This window comes from Impatiens glandulifera, chromosome 9 (genome assembly GCF_907164915.1).
Source record: "Impatiens glandulifera chromosome 9, dImpGla2.1, whole genome shotgun sequence".
Taxonomy (NCBI): Eukaryota; Viridiplantae; Streptophyta; class Magnoliopsida; order Ericales; family Balsaminaceae; genus Impatiens; species Impatiens glandulifera.
Window position 1 is genome coordinate 29,206,015 of NC_061870.1, and position 15,260 is coordinate 29,221,274.

General features: G+C 32.7%; 3 protein-coding genes and 1 non-coding gene across 4 annotated transcripts; 3 read left to right on the forward strand and 1 right to left on the reverse strand.

Moving 5' to 3' along the window:
* Positions 1–1,353: 1,353 nt before the first annotated feature.
* LOC124916556 (glycosyltransferase BC10) lies at positions 1,354–4,012 on the forward strand. The gene is made up of 10 exons (XM_047457289.1): positions 1,354–2,048; positions 2,121–2,237; positions 2,346–2,446; positions 2,523–2,594; positions 2,668–2,749; positions 2,828–2,908; positions 3,152–3,190; positions 3,270–3,335; positions 3,405–3,554; positions 3,623–4,012. Exons 1-10 carry the CDS (start codon positions 1,815–1,817, stop codon positions 3,809–3,811), a joined length of 1,131 nt encoding a protein of 376 aa, XP_047313245.1. The 5' UTR covers positions 1,354–1,814; the 3' UTR covers positions 3,812–4,012.
* Positions 4,013–4,415: 403 nt separating this feature from the next.
* TRNAF-GAA lies at positions 4,416–4,488 on the reverse strand. Its single transcript has one exon. It is a non-coding gene; the product is annotated as a tRNA-Phe (tRNA).
* A 1,603-nt stretch (positions 4,489–6,091) lies between these two features.
* LOC124916555 (protein NAR1) lies at positions 6,092–10,567 on the forward strand. The gene is made up of 11 exons (XM_047457288.1): positions 6,092–6,570; positions 6,820–6,893; positions 7,162–7,315; positions 7,949–8,135; positions 8,297–8,423; positions 8,866–9,043; positions 9,130–9,179; positions 9,266–9,437; positions 9,556–9,682; positions 9,990–10,081; positions 10,175–10,567. The coding sequence occupies exons 1-11, from the start codon at positions 6,445–6,447 to the stop codon at positions 10,220–10,222; spliced, it is 1,335 nt and encodes a 444-aa protein (XP_047313244.1). The 5' UTR covers positions 6,092–6,444; the 3' UTR covers positions 10,223–10,567.
* Positions 10,568–11,398: 831 nt separating this feature from the next.
* LOC124916553 (protein tfg-1) lies at positions 11,399–14,724 on the forward strand. Its single transcript, XM_047457287.1, has 3 exons — positions 11,399–11,833; positions 11,920–12,198; positions 13,631–14,724. The coding sequence occupies exons 1-3, from the start codon at positions 11,564–11,566 to the stop codon at positions 14,594–14,596; spliced, it is 1,515 nt and encodes a 504-aa protein (XP_047313243.1). The 5' UTR covers positions 11,399–11,563; the 3' UTR covers positions 14,597–14,724.
* Positions 14,725–15,260: the final 536 nt, after the last annotated feature.

Consider the following 15,260-nt stretch of genomic DNA (forward strand, 5'->3'; position numbering starts at 1 on the left):
CTTGTAACGCTTCGAACCTGGATACGTTATCTGTGAAAAAATAGATTAGAAACACTTTCAGTCAAAAATTACTATGAATAAATTTATATTGTATTAGTTTCACTTTTATAAGAAATTCATATTTACTATAATTTTTTGTATATATACTTAACTTCACATATTTTAAACTAATTAATTGATCATCTTAATAAATTCACAAAACTTTATGAAACATCACAATGTCTCAAAAGGTGAATTAGTTAGGGGACAGGTTCTATCCTTGAGGACCTTGATCATGCTCATGAAAATGGAGCATATAATCATGCCATTCTCTCTTATCTTACATTTAAATGTTTTCTTATTCCTTTTTTACTATTTATAATCTACCAAAAAATCATCAAAATTGAAATCCATGCCTTATTAATTTGAATAATATACATCACACAATCCAGTCTTTCTCAAATCTTACTATAAAAGGGCTAATGAATCAGAATTTAGTATTATCCTGCAAAATAATTATGACCATTTCAATTGAAGAGGAAGAAATCTACAAACTTGTATTATATATATATTTTTTTTAAGTAAAATTGTATTGTTTTGTTTTGTTTATTTCATTGACCTCTCAAAAATCATATATCAAATCAATCATCCCAACTTTCTTAAAAAGACTAATTGTTTTTTTTAATGCTATTTTTATATTAAAAATGATGAAAATCGTTTGAATACAACGATAAAAACATAAAATGAAGAAAAAAAACCGTTACTCAATAGGTTATTGAGCTCAAAAGTTACTCGAGAACGATTAACTCCCCGACAGACTCTACTAATTTTTCGAAATGAATCTCATATAGCATTATAGCAATAACATTATGAATGATACGTAAAGACGACTACTATCAATGAAAGTTCAACGATTTCTCTCCAACCAGATAGTTCACAAAAAATAATTGAGATGATAACCTAATTATATAGGTCTATCATATTAGGCGCATCAATACAAATTTTCCAACAACTACCTAAAAACTTGACTATCATCTAATGAATCTCAATGATACTCTACAAAAAAAAGACTTCAGATACTAGTTACCCATTAACAATAGTAAGTGAATTGTCAATTCAACTTACTTGGGACGTATATAAGAAAAAAAATATGGTTAAGTTGTCGTTTTATTCCGAAAGAGACAGCAACAATTATGTCACACCAGTGGGCCAGTGGCACTGTGTGGGAATGGGAAACACTGAAAGCATTATTGGCATTGCTTGCGATGCTTCCAAAGAATACTACCAAACGAGGAAGCATCAAACATCTTATCACATCTAATTTGTTAGTTAGTTAGTTGCTTTTATATATCACTCATTATTAGAGTACAATATTCCAAAAATTATGTTGCTGCTGGAGCAATTTAACCATTAAATGACCTATTTACCTCTCCCACTGATTCCCAAGTGACCTGCAAAAGGGTATATGTTTTTGTCAAATCCTCTGTTCTGAACTGTTGTTTGTTCCTTTGCTCCATTTTCATCATCACTAGCTCTTCTTCCAAGAAGGTTGTATACTATTGCCATTGATCTTGGTCTAGAATAATCAAATCGATCGATATTCAACTTTATTCATTCACAGTCACGTGCTTCTCGCTCATACTTCACCTCTAATTTTTCCACTATTATCTACCATCTCCGGATCTGGTTGGGTTCGATTGTAAATTGAAAAAAGAAGAAATTGTTAATAGGGTTTTGAGAGGAGGATACTTGAGATAAAAACCCTAAATTTCTTCAAGTTCCTCGTTTCCTCCGTTGAAAATGGTTCAACTGTTTTATTAGCTGACTGAAGCTAGATGAAGAGGAAGGTTCATTCACATAAATTTCTTCAAAAATGGACAAAATTACTCTTTCTATTGTTACTATTAGTTCTTTGCTTTGGGAGTGTTGCTTTACTGGAGAAGCATCTTAGCCAAATTAAAAATTTTGCTTCATTTTCTCCACCGGCTGTTTTAAGGCCTAAACTAGCTTTCCTGTTCATAGCTCGGAATCGTCTTCCATTGGATATAGTCTGGGATGCTTTCTTTCAGGTAAAATAATATTGATTGACATTTTCATTACAGAGGCAATGTTGGTAAAATCTATTTATTTGATAATTGCAGGGTGATGATAAGAACAGATTTTCAATATTTGTTCACTCGAGGCCCGGGTTTGTGTTCAACAATTTGACAACAAGATCTTCATTTTTCATAGATCGCCAAGTTAATGACAGCATACAGGTTTCTATCACACACTCATGTAGATGATGATGATAAATTGATAATGATGATGATCTTGCCTTCTTTTTATTGGTTTTGTTCATGTTTACAAGTAAAATCTATGGGCAGGTAGACTGGGGTGAAGCAACCATGATTCTGGCAGAAAGAATTTTGCTTAAACATGCACTAATGGATCCGTTTAATGCTCGATTTGTATTTGTTTCAGACAGGTGAACAGAATTACAGCTATTTTAAGCCATTTTTATTGACCAACTTGTTATTTATACGATCTTATTCTGATTTCAGCTGCATACCTCTGTACAACTTCACCTACACTTATGACTATATAATGTCCACGCCAACGAGCTTTGTAGACAGGTAAAGATTGCTGATTTCTAGCTGCATAACACAGTATTACAATTATTTGAGTTCATATGATGTTGGGATTCAGTTTTGCTGATACAAAAGAGGGTCGTTACAACCCAAAGATGCATCCTTTTATTCCTGTTCAGAATTGGAGGAAAGGATCTCAGGTGAGAACTAACATAGAAATAAATATATTGCAGTCTCTGGCCCATATTCTAATTGGTTTACAAATTATTTACCTGCAGTGGGTTGTTTTGAACAGAAAGCACGCAGAAACTGTAGTAAAAGATGATCTAGTCTTTCCAATATTTCAACTTCACTGTAAGGTAAGGACTAAATCATAAATGACACTAGGTTAAGGAATGAACAAATGCATGTGCGGTTTGGATTAGGAAATGAATCTTCCTTAATGCACTGCTGGTCCATTGTATAGATACTCCAGCCTTGTTTGATGAAAGGGTTTTCTAAATTTAATCCAAATCACCCCTTATCCGATCATCAATCAATTCATCTGTTTTATTGAGGAACTTTCTTATTGTAGAGAGCTAATTATTGACAATATTATGCAGAGGAAGTCATTGCCTGAATTTTGGCGAGACGTTCCCCTTGTAAGTCTTTTTATTTTTACAGCTTCTCATGAACTATAATATTTGAAGATAAATTGTGTGTATTCTTCATGTTTTGCAGCCTGCAGATGGATCCAAGGAGCATAACTGTATACCAGATGAACATTATGTTCAAACATTGCTTGCTGTAAGTTGATTATTCTTCATATACCATATGATAACATTAATATATTTACATAAAATGTGTTATTATTAGCAAGAAGGTCTGGAGAATGAAATAACAAGAAGAATGGTTACTCAAACATCATGGGATAATTCATTTTCCAAAGAAGGTGAAAGGCGAGGATGGCATCCTTTGACATATAAATTAACAGATGCTAACCCCAATCTTATCAAGTCTATAAAGGTATACTTTTTTCTGCTTATTTTATATAGTGTGTAGATCCACTAATAATCAATGCAATTAACTTGCAGGCTATAGATAACATCTATTATCAGACTGAATATAGAAGAGAATGGTGCACTAGCAAGGGCAAGCCCTCTCCTTGCTTTCTTTTTGCGAGAAAATTCACTAGGCCTGCAGCCATTCGTCTTCTCAACACGGTAAACACAGATTATTTCAACCTTTTATTTTTGTTATTTTGTTTTAATCAAAACAATTAATTCTCTTTTGTTCTGTTTCTTCCAATTTATCCAGTCTGTGCTGAGGTTTTAACAAAGCCAAACGATTGAACACATGCACGCAATCAAACGATAGATGGCTCTTGTCATCAAGAGGATTCTAGTTAAGTTTAAAAGACTAGCTTTATAGAGAAAATGTGTGTAACTAGTTCCATCAAATAATCAAAAGGAAATTTGTGTAACAACATCTGTACATTATTTATTTCATATAATAAAATTTTGAAAAAACTTGATTTGGACATTCTAATAGAATATTCAATATTAAAGTTGAAGAATATAGAAATTCACTAACATGCCAATTTCTTTATCAAAACATAAATTGACGAAATCCAATTTAAATCAAATTGCACCTACAACCATTTTGAAAGAATAATTCATACATATCAAAATCATTACAATGCTTATATATATATTATCATTACTTTGTTTTATCAAGGCGGTTGCACCTACAACCATTTTGAAAGAATAATTCATACATATCAAAATCATTACAATGCTTATATATATATTATCATTACTTTATTTTATCAAGGCGGTTACATGGTTTGTTTAAAGTTTTCATTAGAAAAAAATAAACAAAAAATTTTGCGGTGAAGGTGGATCGAACACCTGACCTTCAGATCTTCAGTCTGACGCTCTCCCAACTGAGCTATCCCCGCTTATTGATAAATTTATTAAATTAGTTTAACATATTCAAAAATATTATTCTGAAAATTGAATTTTGTAAGCATGTGCAACCATTATGGTTATATTGAACAATCTATATATATATAATGATGCTTAATTTTTAAAGTGTCTGGATTTCCGGGTCGAGAGCTGTGGTTAATTTGGATACTTGGGTCGGATTGTGGGTTGACCCGTTTTTAAATTTAAAACGGTTAAAAATAAAATTAAAAATGCTAGAGGTATGTTTCGAACTTGCAACCTAACAAAACAAGTACAACTCTTTAACCAACTAGATTACAAAGACTTTATATTTTAAATTCAACACCAAATTTGATAAACGCGGGACGTTTTAATATTAATATAAGTTCAACTTTTTAACTAACTAATCTATATATATATAATGATGCTTAATTTTTAAAGTGTCCGGATTGCCGGGTCGAGAGCTGTGGTTAATTTGGATACTTGGGTCGGATTGTGGGTTGACCCGTTTTTAAATTTAAAACGGTTAAAAATAAAATTAAAAATGCTAGAGGTATGTTTCGAACTTGCAACCTAACAAAACAAGTACAACTCTTTAACCAACTAGGCTACAAAGACTTTATATTTTAAATTCAACACCAAATTTGATAAACGCGAGACGTTTTAATATTAATATAAGTTCAACTTTTTAACTAACCAATCTATATATAAATAATGATGCTTAATTTTTAAAGTGTCCGGATTGCCGGGTCGAGAGCTGTGGTTAATTTAGATACTTGGGTCGGATTGTGGGTTGACCCGTTTTTAAATTTAAAACAGTTAAAAATAAAATTAAAAATGCTAGAGGTTTGTTTCGAACTTGCAACCTAACAAAACAAGTACAACTCTTTAACCAACTAGGCTACAAAGACTTTATATTTTAAATTCAACACCAAATTTGATAAACGCGGGACGTTTTAATATTAATATAAGTTCAACTTTTTAACTAACTAATATATAATAACTAATATATAATGATGTTGAGTAAATGGATACTTGGGTCGGATTATGAGTTGACTCACCCATAAACTTAAAACGGTTAAAAAATGTCAAAAAATGTTATCCGTAATTTTTTTTCACGATTTTTATATTATTACTCGTGCAAATGCACGGGCTAAATGCTAGTTGACATAGTTATAATTCAAAGTAATTTATTTTGCTGTTCATGTAATTTTTTTTTGTTAGGTTAGATCATTAAATATTATTTTAAGTTTTAATTTTTTTTATCGCATCATTGTTATTTTATTTTAACTATAAAATCACTTAATTTATAATGACACCCTACAACATAATTTAACTTTTCAATCTCTTAAAAAGACTATTTTTTCAGCAAATGTTAGGTGGGATAATTTATTAATAAAAATATTATTATCTTACTTTTATTAAATTTTAAAGAAAAAATAATTTAATAATTAATTTATAATAAATTTCAAATAATCTATTTTATTTAATAAAAAACCCAAAACAATCCTACAAAATGCAAGATCAAACGAGCTTTTAAGGATAGTCTTGAGGAAGGGGTTATGCGGTCGCCATGTCTATCAGTTAGTTTAAACGGATCGGGTTTTCAACGATCAAAAACCCTTTCTCTTTATACTTACTCAAACCCTTTCTATTCTCTTTCGCGCGACGCATCCCCATCCATCCGTAATTTAGGGTTCAAGAGGAAGATACCAGTAGTTTCATACATATTTGCACACTGAACAAATTTGATAAGCAATTTCCCAGGGGCATTTAGAATAGCCCATCCCCTCGAGCATCTAAGGGATCGCCACACCACAGTCTCATCCGCTTTCGGTCGCTGACCTCTTATATATCTAACTTACAGCCAACCCATCATCGATTCTTTCTTCTTTAGTATATCTTCATTGTTCTCTTTCTCTGCGTGTTGATTGCCGCCTTGTAGGAGGGAGGTACATACGCCGACAGATATGTCTGAGAAATTCTCGGCAACACTGAGAATTGGAGATCTCAATGACTACATAGCGCCTTCCCAAGGTTGCGTTGTTTCCTTGAAGAATCTCAAAGCACCAATTGCCAAGCTCGATAAGTCCGAGGTAAGTTTAAATGCTTCTTTTTTTAGGGCTTTTCAATTCATTTCCGTTAGTTTATATGCGTTGGATTGCGTATTTTATTAGTTCATGAAGTTACTGGAGCAAACTCTGGAACATAAGTTATCATTTAAACTGTTTTTTGATGTTTCTTTATATGTACGAGCTTTCTGGGGTTTGGTAAAGATTATGTATTTTTGGACTGATATTTATTGATTCAGTAGTTATTTGATTGAAGATTCTTTACTGTGGCAGCTTGCGGAAAAGCTTGGTGTGCAGCAGAAAACAGAGCCAGTGAAAATTTCACTGAAGGACTGCTTGGCATGCAGGTTTACATCTATCTTCTATATCTCCTTATCTTAGTACAAGAGATCAAAATTTTGAAATGAATTTAACTTGTACCAAAACTTGATTAAAGGCTTATTATGCGCCTAATGCGTGTTAATCACTGATTACCAGATTTGGATTTATGATCTGGATTTGAGAATTAACCTCACACCAAGCCTAATCTCATACAAAATAATGTTTAAGAGCTTTCTCATAATTGTTTTAATAGTGGCAAAAAGTATGGAGTTTGATAGTTTTATGATCTTGCAGTGGGTGCATAACAACGGCTGAGACAGTCATGCTTGAGAAGCAAAGTCTGGATGAGTTTCTTTCTAGCCTGAATAAAGGGAAAACTGTCATTGTGTCTATTTCTCCCCAGTCAAGAGCTTCTCTTGCAACATATTTTGGTCTTTCTCCGGTTCAGGTAATTTTCTTGTATTCTTGTTGTAGCCCTTATTTTGGGTGATTAATTTGTAGTTTTTCTATGTCGCTTTGTTTTCCTTCCTTTTCCTACTGTAGCTCGATTTGTTATGTTTTTATTTTCAATGAAATATGAATAACTATACATACACATGTGGAAGCAAGTTTTACACTTTCTTACATTATTACTTCTAATTTTTATTGTAAAAATATATTTGATATATATGAAAATTGAGCCTATTTAGAAACTTGTATTTGTCAGGATCTTTGTCACAATCAGAATCCCATTAAAAATTGCCAAAGTTAAAATTAAAAGTGTTTTTTTTCGTTTGGTATAAAAAATTCTGGATCATGATCACAAAGTATGAGATAAATTTTCCTGTTTCATTTAGTATAATAATTATTTCATAGATATGATCCAAATTTTAGTGTAATTTTTTATAGCATTTGGTATAGAGATCTTTTTCTCGATGAACAAATTATATTTTTTTTGTAGATCATTGTGATTTTTCCAGATCAACGATCAATAATGTTTCTCAAATCAATTCAACATGAAAAATAGTTTACCAAAACAGCTAATTAACTATTCATAAATACATCATATAATTTTTATTCATACAAATATAAAATTTTTCAGGTTTTCAAGAAACTCACAACTTTCCTCAAATCAATGGGAGTGAAAGCTGTATTTGATACGAGCTGCAGCAGAGACTTGGTCCTTATTGAATCTTGCAATGAATTCATAACTCGTTATAAGCAAAAACACTCATCCGAGAATGGAAGTAGTAAATCATCTTTGCCAATGATTTCCTCAGCTTGTCCCGGTATATAATTTATACTTGTGTAATCATCTTGTTCTCTTTTTTTGTTGGTACAGTTGGAACAATATTAAGATTGCGCTGAATCCGCTGTTGAAAGTTTAAGAGTTGTATGTCGGTCCTTTCGGAGCAATGTGATGATTTGTTAGTCTTCTTATTTATTTCAGGCTGGATATGCTATGCTGAAAAGACTCTTGGATCTTACATTCTGCCTTACATTTCATCTGTGAAGAGCCCTCAGCAAACAATAGGTTCTATCATTAAGCGTCACTTATGCCATAAAATGCAAATTAGGTAACTTATCCTTTTATATATTCTAACTAATCCACTCTGATGCATGCCTTTCCCAAAGAAGAGTTATGTTCGATGCAACTGCTTTGGTTGATTTATTATGAGATTTCAACATTTTTCTTTTACTCAGTTTGTTTGATTAAGAATAAATAAGAGGCTAATTACTCCCTCTGTTTCCTTGCTTGAAACTTTTGTCCTTTATTAGATAGCATACATAATCTTGTCACGTAATTTTTAACTCATCCTAATATGTCCTCTGGATTAGAATAATATTTTGCATCTACGAAACTGTTTATAAATTAGTTAAAAAAGTTTTCTGAATTTTGTTGTAAAGATCTAATGCTCTTTTTTTTTTTTGTTGGTGTTAAGATCCAAATCTTATCAAGCCACATTGTGAACTAGTAAGTTGTTTCTTACAGATGTAGAAACTCTATTTATTTTATAGGGAGGATGATATATATCATGTGACCGTTATGCCCTGTTACGACAAGAAGCTGGAGGCTGCAAGGGATGACTTTGTATTTGAAGCTGAATTTCCTGGAGAATTTCCTGGACGTAATGCTTCAATAGTCACAGAAGTAGATTCAGTTTTGACATCTGGAGAGATTTTAGAACTGATACAGGTAAAAAATCATTCAATCTTCTATGGTTAGTATCACAAATATATTATTGTTAAATGGATTATATTCAGTTTTTTTTAATGTTGCAGTTGAAATCAGTTGATTTCCTTACCTTGGAAGAATCTCCACTTGACAGATTGTAAGAAAAATGAAGTCTCTCGATTTTTTTTATTAGTGGTGCTCATCTTGCATTAAATGATTGAGTAGAAACTGTTGTTCCTACAGGCTTACTAATGTTAGTGATGAAGGGCATCTTTATGGGGTCAATGGAGGTTCTGGGGGATATGCTGAAACAATATTCCGTAATTTTGCTAAAACAGTCTTCGGAAGAGATATTCAAGGTCCCTTGGAATACAAAATCATAAGAAATACTGATTTAAGAGAGATCAGTTTAGAAGTAAGTGGGTACATCCAGCTGCTCATGATTAAAAATTGTGCAATGTAATTACTTCTTGAATATGTAATTTCTTTTCTTATGTTCTGAATTCTGATTGATGGATCTCCTTCAATTGCAGGTTGATGGAGAAACTGTTTTAAAGTTCGCACTATGTTATGGATTTCGAAATCTGCAGAATATCGTGAGGAAAATCAAAATGGGAAAATGCGATTACGATTTTATTGAGGTCATGGCATGCCCTTCAGGTAATTTTTGTTATTTTAGTAGAAATGATTTCTGAATCTGAATCTTCTGAAATCATTGAAACACAAAAATGTTAAAAAATTTTACACGATGTGAAGTCTTGGCAATCCACTGCGCTTTAATTTGTTTTATTCCAGGTGTTTTTGGATCCAAAAACACTCTACTTACCAAAACATAATCCCATTTTGGACAAAATTATGTTGTGTTTGGATTTGTACAACAGGCTTATAGTAAAATTTATTTCTCTTTTTTTAATGAAATGGCACTAAGCTGTTTTCCCAAAAAAAAAATGTATTTCTCTTTTTATAGGATGCCTGAATGGGGGAGGTCAGATAAAGCCAAGGGCAGGGCAATCAGCTAAAGATTTGATTCAAACACTCGAGACAATCTATATGGAAAATGTGAGAATTGTTCCTATCGCTGATGCTTGCTTGTATTATACGATGTCCAAAGCACGTTTGAATTGATCCTTTATTTTTTGTAACAATGTTCAGGTATTGGTTGCTGATCCGTTTGAGAATCCTGTTATAAAAGGTATATGATGAATGGCTTGAAGGACCTGGTTCAGAGAAAGCTAAGAGATACATCCATACTGAATATCACCCGATTGTTAAGCATATAACTTCCGAGTTGCAGAATTGGTGAAGCATGTCCTTTGTCTAGCTACTTCATCGAGTATTGGATGTGATGAGAGTGTAGTGTTCCAACAGCAGTCAATTTTGATAGATATAAGGACTTGTTTTTTATTGATATGCATTAAACTCTTTAAGTATTTTCCTCTATGTTTGGAAATTGGGATCTCCTTTTTTCTTTGTGTATAGTTGGGGAAATGCCCTTTACAAATTACAGAAGCAATAAATAATATAATTATAATCAGCTTTTGGTGGGTACCTTTGTTATCTTAAACAACAGTACTTTATTCATCATTTGTGAAGCACTTTTTGGTCTCCAATATTTGATTTTATTTTTTTACTTTTGAGTCAATATTAAATATAAATTAGTTTTATTGAACTTTGTTATTAGTGAAACAAAATTAAATAAAATTCTGTTTTAAATAAATTTTCTTATTAAACTAATAATGATTGTATGTCATTCTAGTCAAATATTATTTTACCTTTTTATTTTTATTTATCAATGATTTCATTGACTGAAATATTAAAATTCACTATATTTTAAATTATTTTATTATTATTATTATATAACACTATTTGTCTTAAATATATATATATATATATTGAATATAATTATGTTTAATCTTATAATTTAATTTGAATGAGTCATATTTCATATTAATTAAGTATTTGAATAAATGATTGAATGAAATTTATTTAAAAAAGTCCAAGTTAAATTAAATTAAAAATGTTATAAGAATTGTAATTTTCAAAATCCTTCGAAAAATGGAATCGACGATCATAAATTATAATTTATATTAGTTCGATATTTTCTAAACAATATTAAATAAAAGTGTTAGATAGTTCTGATTTTAAAAGTATAAACTACAATTTTTAATTTATTTTAGTTCAGTATTTTCTAAAATATTGAACCGAATAATAAAACTTATAATCCAAATTAAATTTAAGAAAATGTGTTTGAAATATTCAAATTGCATCATATTAATAAAGAAATAAATTTGAGTTTTTTTATTTAATATTAAAAGATTGTATTAATAGTTACGCACCCTAGAAATCTCCTGATCCTTTTTTTTACCATATATTGGTGGGGTCAACGGACGTGGGGAGGAAGCTACTGTGATCTTCAATATTCGCATAAGCGAAGCGATTCCTTAATTCTCAATCAAACGCGCGCTGTATTATCATCATCGCAAATCCAAGCAAGCTGTGTTCATCTCTCTAGATCTCCGTCTCAAAGTAATCTTTTTGATTATGTCAGCAACCGGGAGATCGATGAGCATGTCAGAGTTTATGGACAAGCAGATAATGGATCTGTCCAAGTCTAATCTAAATGAAGACGTAATTGATCTCGTCGATCCTCACGAATCCACTACCAACAAGGAAGAAATCGATCCCACTTCTAATTTCGAGTCTATTCGTCCAACAGGGATTGAATTGGATCGCGATGATCATATCAATACCGGAGTTAGGGTTTGGAAGTCAGCCGATTCCATCGCTGAGGTTTCTGGTATTGCCATTAAGGTACGTTGCTTTAATTGTTGCTGTTCTACTTGTTTACTTGAGCCGTGTTTGCTTACTTAATGTATGGTATTTTATTGTGTGTGCAGAACTATGACTCCCTTGGTTCTACTGGACCATCGAAATTCACTACTGAGAAAGATCGTATTGACCATAATGCAGTTTTAACATCTGAAATTGAAGGAATAATGAGAATACATACTGAAAGTCTAATGAATGCACTGAATGGTCTCAGTGCACGCTTATCTCAGTTTGAAAGCAGAAGTCGTCACCTTGAGAACTCAGTGGATGACTTGAAGTTATCTATTGGGAACAATCATGGTATTGCTGACGGTAGATTGAGGCAGATAGAAAATGTTCTTAGAGAGGTAATCTTTTTCTCTTTTAAACATTTTCCTAATATTTGATTTTCCATTTAAGAAAAATGGTTCTCTTTTGGGTTATTTGAGATTAGTCTTAATTAACCCACAATCCAATCATACATATCAAATCGTCAAAATACACTCTATTTCTTCTTTAAAATCTACTGTATCCGTGTAACCCAAATAACCCATTTTTCAATAACCAAAACAGAACACTGTTATTTGGAAACCCTAAATGATCTCAAATAACCTATAACTGAACAAGGCCTTGGCTATTGATGATTAGTATTGACTGAAATGCAATTTTCATTTTTTGTGCCTTGTTCTCAATCCTTTAGGCTTGTTAAGTAAAGGAAGTTGATTCTCCTCCACGAATTACACCTTTTGACTGAGCATATTAGTGGATAATGTTTGTACTACACCTTTGTATAACTTTATCATGATGAGATGATGAAGCCTGTAGGTTCATTATTTCTGTTATTTATCTTAGATTTTACTTAAGCTTATCTTGAAGAGGGATGTTCGTGTAAACACAATCTGAAATTTGGACTATATAGTTAGTGAGTGTACAGAGTATATTTAGAGTTACTTCCTTTTAGATTTCACTTCTCTCACCAAAATCTGTACCTTTTCTTGGAAAAGTAAGAGACTTTTTTTTATTGATCTACCACTCTGAACAAAATGTTAAGAACATGTAATATTGATACTCCAAATAGAGAATATAAATTAGGGTTTACAATACAAGGGGATGAGAAATCAGATAAAAGGGATTAGACTTAGAGAAAGGGAGGTGAGGATACAGATTCTTTCACAGGTCATTCATATCATCGCTACCCTAGGGTTCCTTTATATATTCCTCTACATGCTAGCTCATCGACCCCGTACACCCTCAATATACATTTGACAAAACCTCATTGTCTGCTCTATCTTGTCTGGTGGAAGTTTATGGCCGAAAGTTGCAAGTTATGTTGTGATATTTGACCTAGCATTATGTGGTTAAATACCTTAATCCACCAAGATAATTGTTAGGCCTTGATTGATCTAGGGTCATTTGAATTACCAAGTGGTTATTTTCAAATAACTTTGCTTGACGAAGGTTATTGAAATTAGGTTGTTTGGGGTTATTTGAGTAAAAAGACATTAGATTGTTGATGGGATATTGGGTTATTTGGAACTAAAAATCCCAAATAACTATCTCAAACAATGCCTTAAATTAGAGTTATGCTGATTTGTCACATGTATTATATCCAATATTTTATTATGTAAATAAGTTGGTCGCCACGTCACATGTTTATTGCCCTGTGTTATCACAAGCATATCCTTAAATGAAATGCTAATAAATAACCTCCTTTTCATGTTACAACATCATCTCGTTGTATTTGTCTTTTATGTTGTTTATTGGGTGTGCTATTTATCTTGATTTCTTGTACAACCTCAGGTACAATCTAGTGTACAAGACATAAAAGATAAGCAAGATGTAACGGATGCACATATTCAACTCTCTATAATGCAAATATCAAAAACGGGGCAGCAATCTCAGTCTGAGACTGCAGCTGCTTCTGCTCCCGAATCAAATCTCCCACATCTTCCTCCTGCCGCAATCCCACAAGCCCCTCCATCTTTCCAGACAGTTAATGCATCTCTATCAGGCCACTTGATCCCTCCTGGTCAGATTTCTTCAGTTCCTCAAGGTGATCCATACTTCCTTCCTCAACCTGTTCAAATACAAGATGCCACGGTTCCTCAATACCAACAGCATCTACAACCGCCTCCAATGCTCATAGCACCACCGCAGCAACAGTATCAACAACCTCAGGAAACAGCACCTTATCCTCCTCCTCCTCAGACCTATCAATCAAGCCTCCTGCAACAACACCAACAACAACAGCAACCACCACCCACTAAACTACCCAGTGGAGCTCCTTTTCAACAGTTTTATGGTGCACCATATGACCACCACTCACCATCTAGTAGATTGGGTTCGGGATTTCCTCCTACTTCTTATGAACAAGCATCACCCGGAAATGGAGATGCATATCCTCCTCCCTATCGTGGGTCTCCTCAATATGGTGCTGACTTTTCGAAACAACAACAATCTTCTGTTCCTCCTCCATCCCAGGGTGGTGGCGGTTACAACCAACTTCCATCCGCTCGTATATTACCAAAAGCACTGCCAACTGCCTCTCCTGTGGGTGGTGGTGGTGACGGGTCTAGTTCAGGTGGTGGTGGTAACAGGGTACCTGTGGATGATGTGGTTGATAAGGTAACTACCATGGGATTTCCAAGAGACCAGGTGAGAGCGATAGTTAGAAAGTTGACCGAGAATGGTCAATCTGTTGATTTGAATACTGTGTTGGATAAGTTGATGAACGATGGTGAAGGTGGTTGGTATGGTCGTAGGTAGGTAAATACTAAATATTAATGTGTAATATTTAAGTCAATTACTCTGGTTTTTTTATGTAAACTTTCTCTCATTTTGAAGTGCTGCTTATGCAGCATTTCATAAAAGTATTGACTTGGAGTTGAGATTGATTGCCCTTTCTTATCTTTATGAATTAACTGATTTTTTCTGCAAATCAAATAAATGCATGTTTGGAAGCTGGTTCTAAGTCTTTTCTTTTGTCTCAACTAAATCTCATTTTTTTTTATTAAAACATAATCCTGGAAAACTTTGCCTATCTTTTTTTCACTTTCAAACATAAACTTTGGCTATCAAAACCGAAGACAAACAACCTTCACAGGAGTTTCTAAATCGAAATGACTCACTCGGGTTTGCTCCTCCTTTCACCTTCTCGGGTCTTCTTCTCGACTCCATCAAAGATTTGTTCTTCAAGCACACATACTTTCTCATTGGTGTTCTTCATTTTGTCAGTCTGATTAAAAAATTGTAAGTTCAAATTAAAATTAAATCTAATTTTTTGGTACAAGATCTTTTTATAGATCATGGTTTAAATTATTATGCAACAGATGTATAGCAATCATTATACATCTAATAAAGATGTATATATAAAAGACCAAATCAAGCTTTAAGAAAGTTGCGATAGAAGAAAATCTATTTATTAGTCATT

Excerpts from the sequence above, each read along its gene's own strand:
- LOC124916556 (XM_047457289.1), top strand. The coding sequence starts at position 1,815 with ATGAAGAGGAAGGTTCATTCACATAAATTTCTTCAAAAATGGACAAAA. Across the intron at positions 2,750-2,827 it reads ATTGGAGGAAAGGATCTCAG|TGGGTTGTTTTGAACAGAAA; the intron begins GTGAGAACTAAC and ends ATTTACCTGCAG. Across the intron at positions 3,191-3,269 it reads TTTGGCGAGACGTTCCCCTT|CCTGCAGATGGATCCAAGGA; the intron begins GTAAGTCTTTTT and ends CATGTTTTGCAG.
- LOC124916553 (XM_047457287.1), top strand. The coding sequence starts at position 11,564 with ATGTCAGCAACCGGGAGATCGATGAGCATGTCAGAGTTTATGGACAAG. Across the intron at positions 11,834-11,919 it reads TTTCTGGTATTGCCATTAAG|AACTATGACTCCCTTGGTTC; the intron begins GTACGTTGCTTT and ends TTGTGTGTGCAG. Across the intron at positions 12,199-13,630 it reads TAGAAAATGTTCTTAGAGAG|GTACAATCTAGTGTACAAGA; the intron begins GTAATCTTTTTC and ends GTACAACCTCAG.
- LOC124916555 (XM_047457288.1), top strand. The coding sequence starts at position 6,445 with ATGTCTGAGAAATTCTCGGCAACACTGAGAATTGGAGATCTCAATGAC. Across the intron at positions 8,136-8,296 it reads GATTTCCTCAGCTTGTCCCG|GCTGGATATGCTATGCTGAA; the intron begins GTATATAATTTA and ends TATTTATTTCAG. Across the intron at positions 8,424-8,865 it reads TGCCATAAAATGCAAATTAG|GGAGGATGATATATATCATG; the intron begins GTAACTTATCCT and ends TTTATTTTATAG.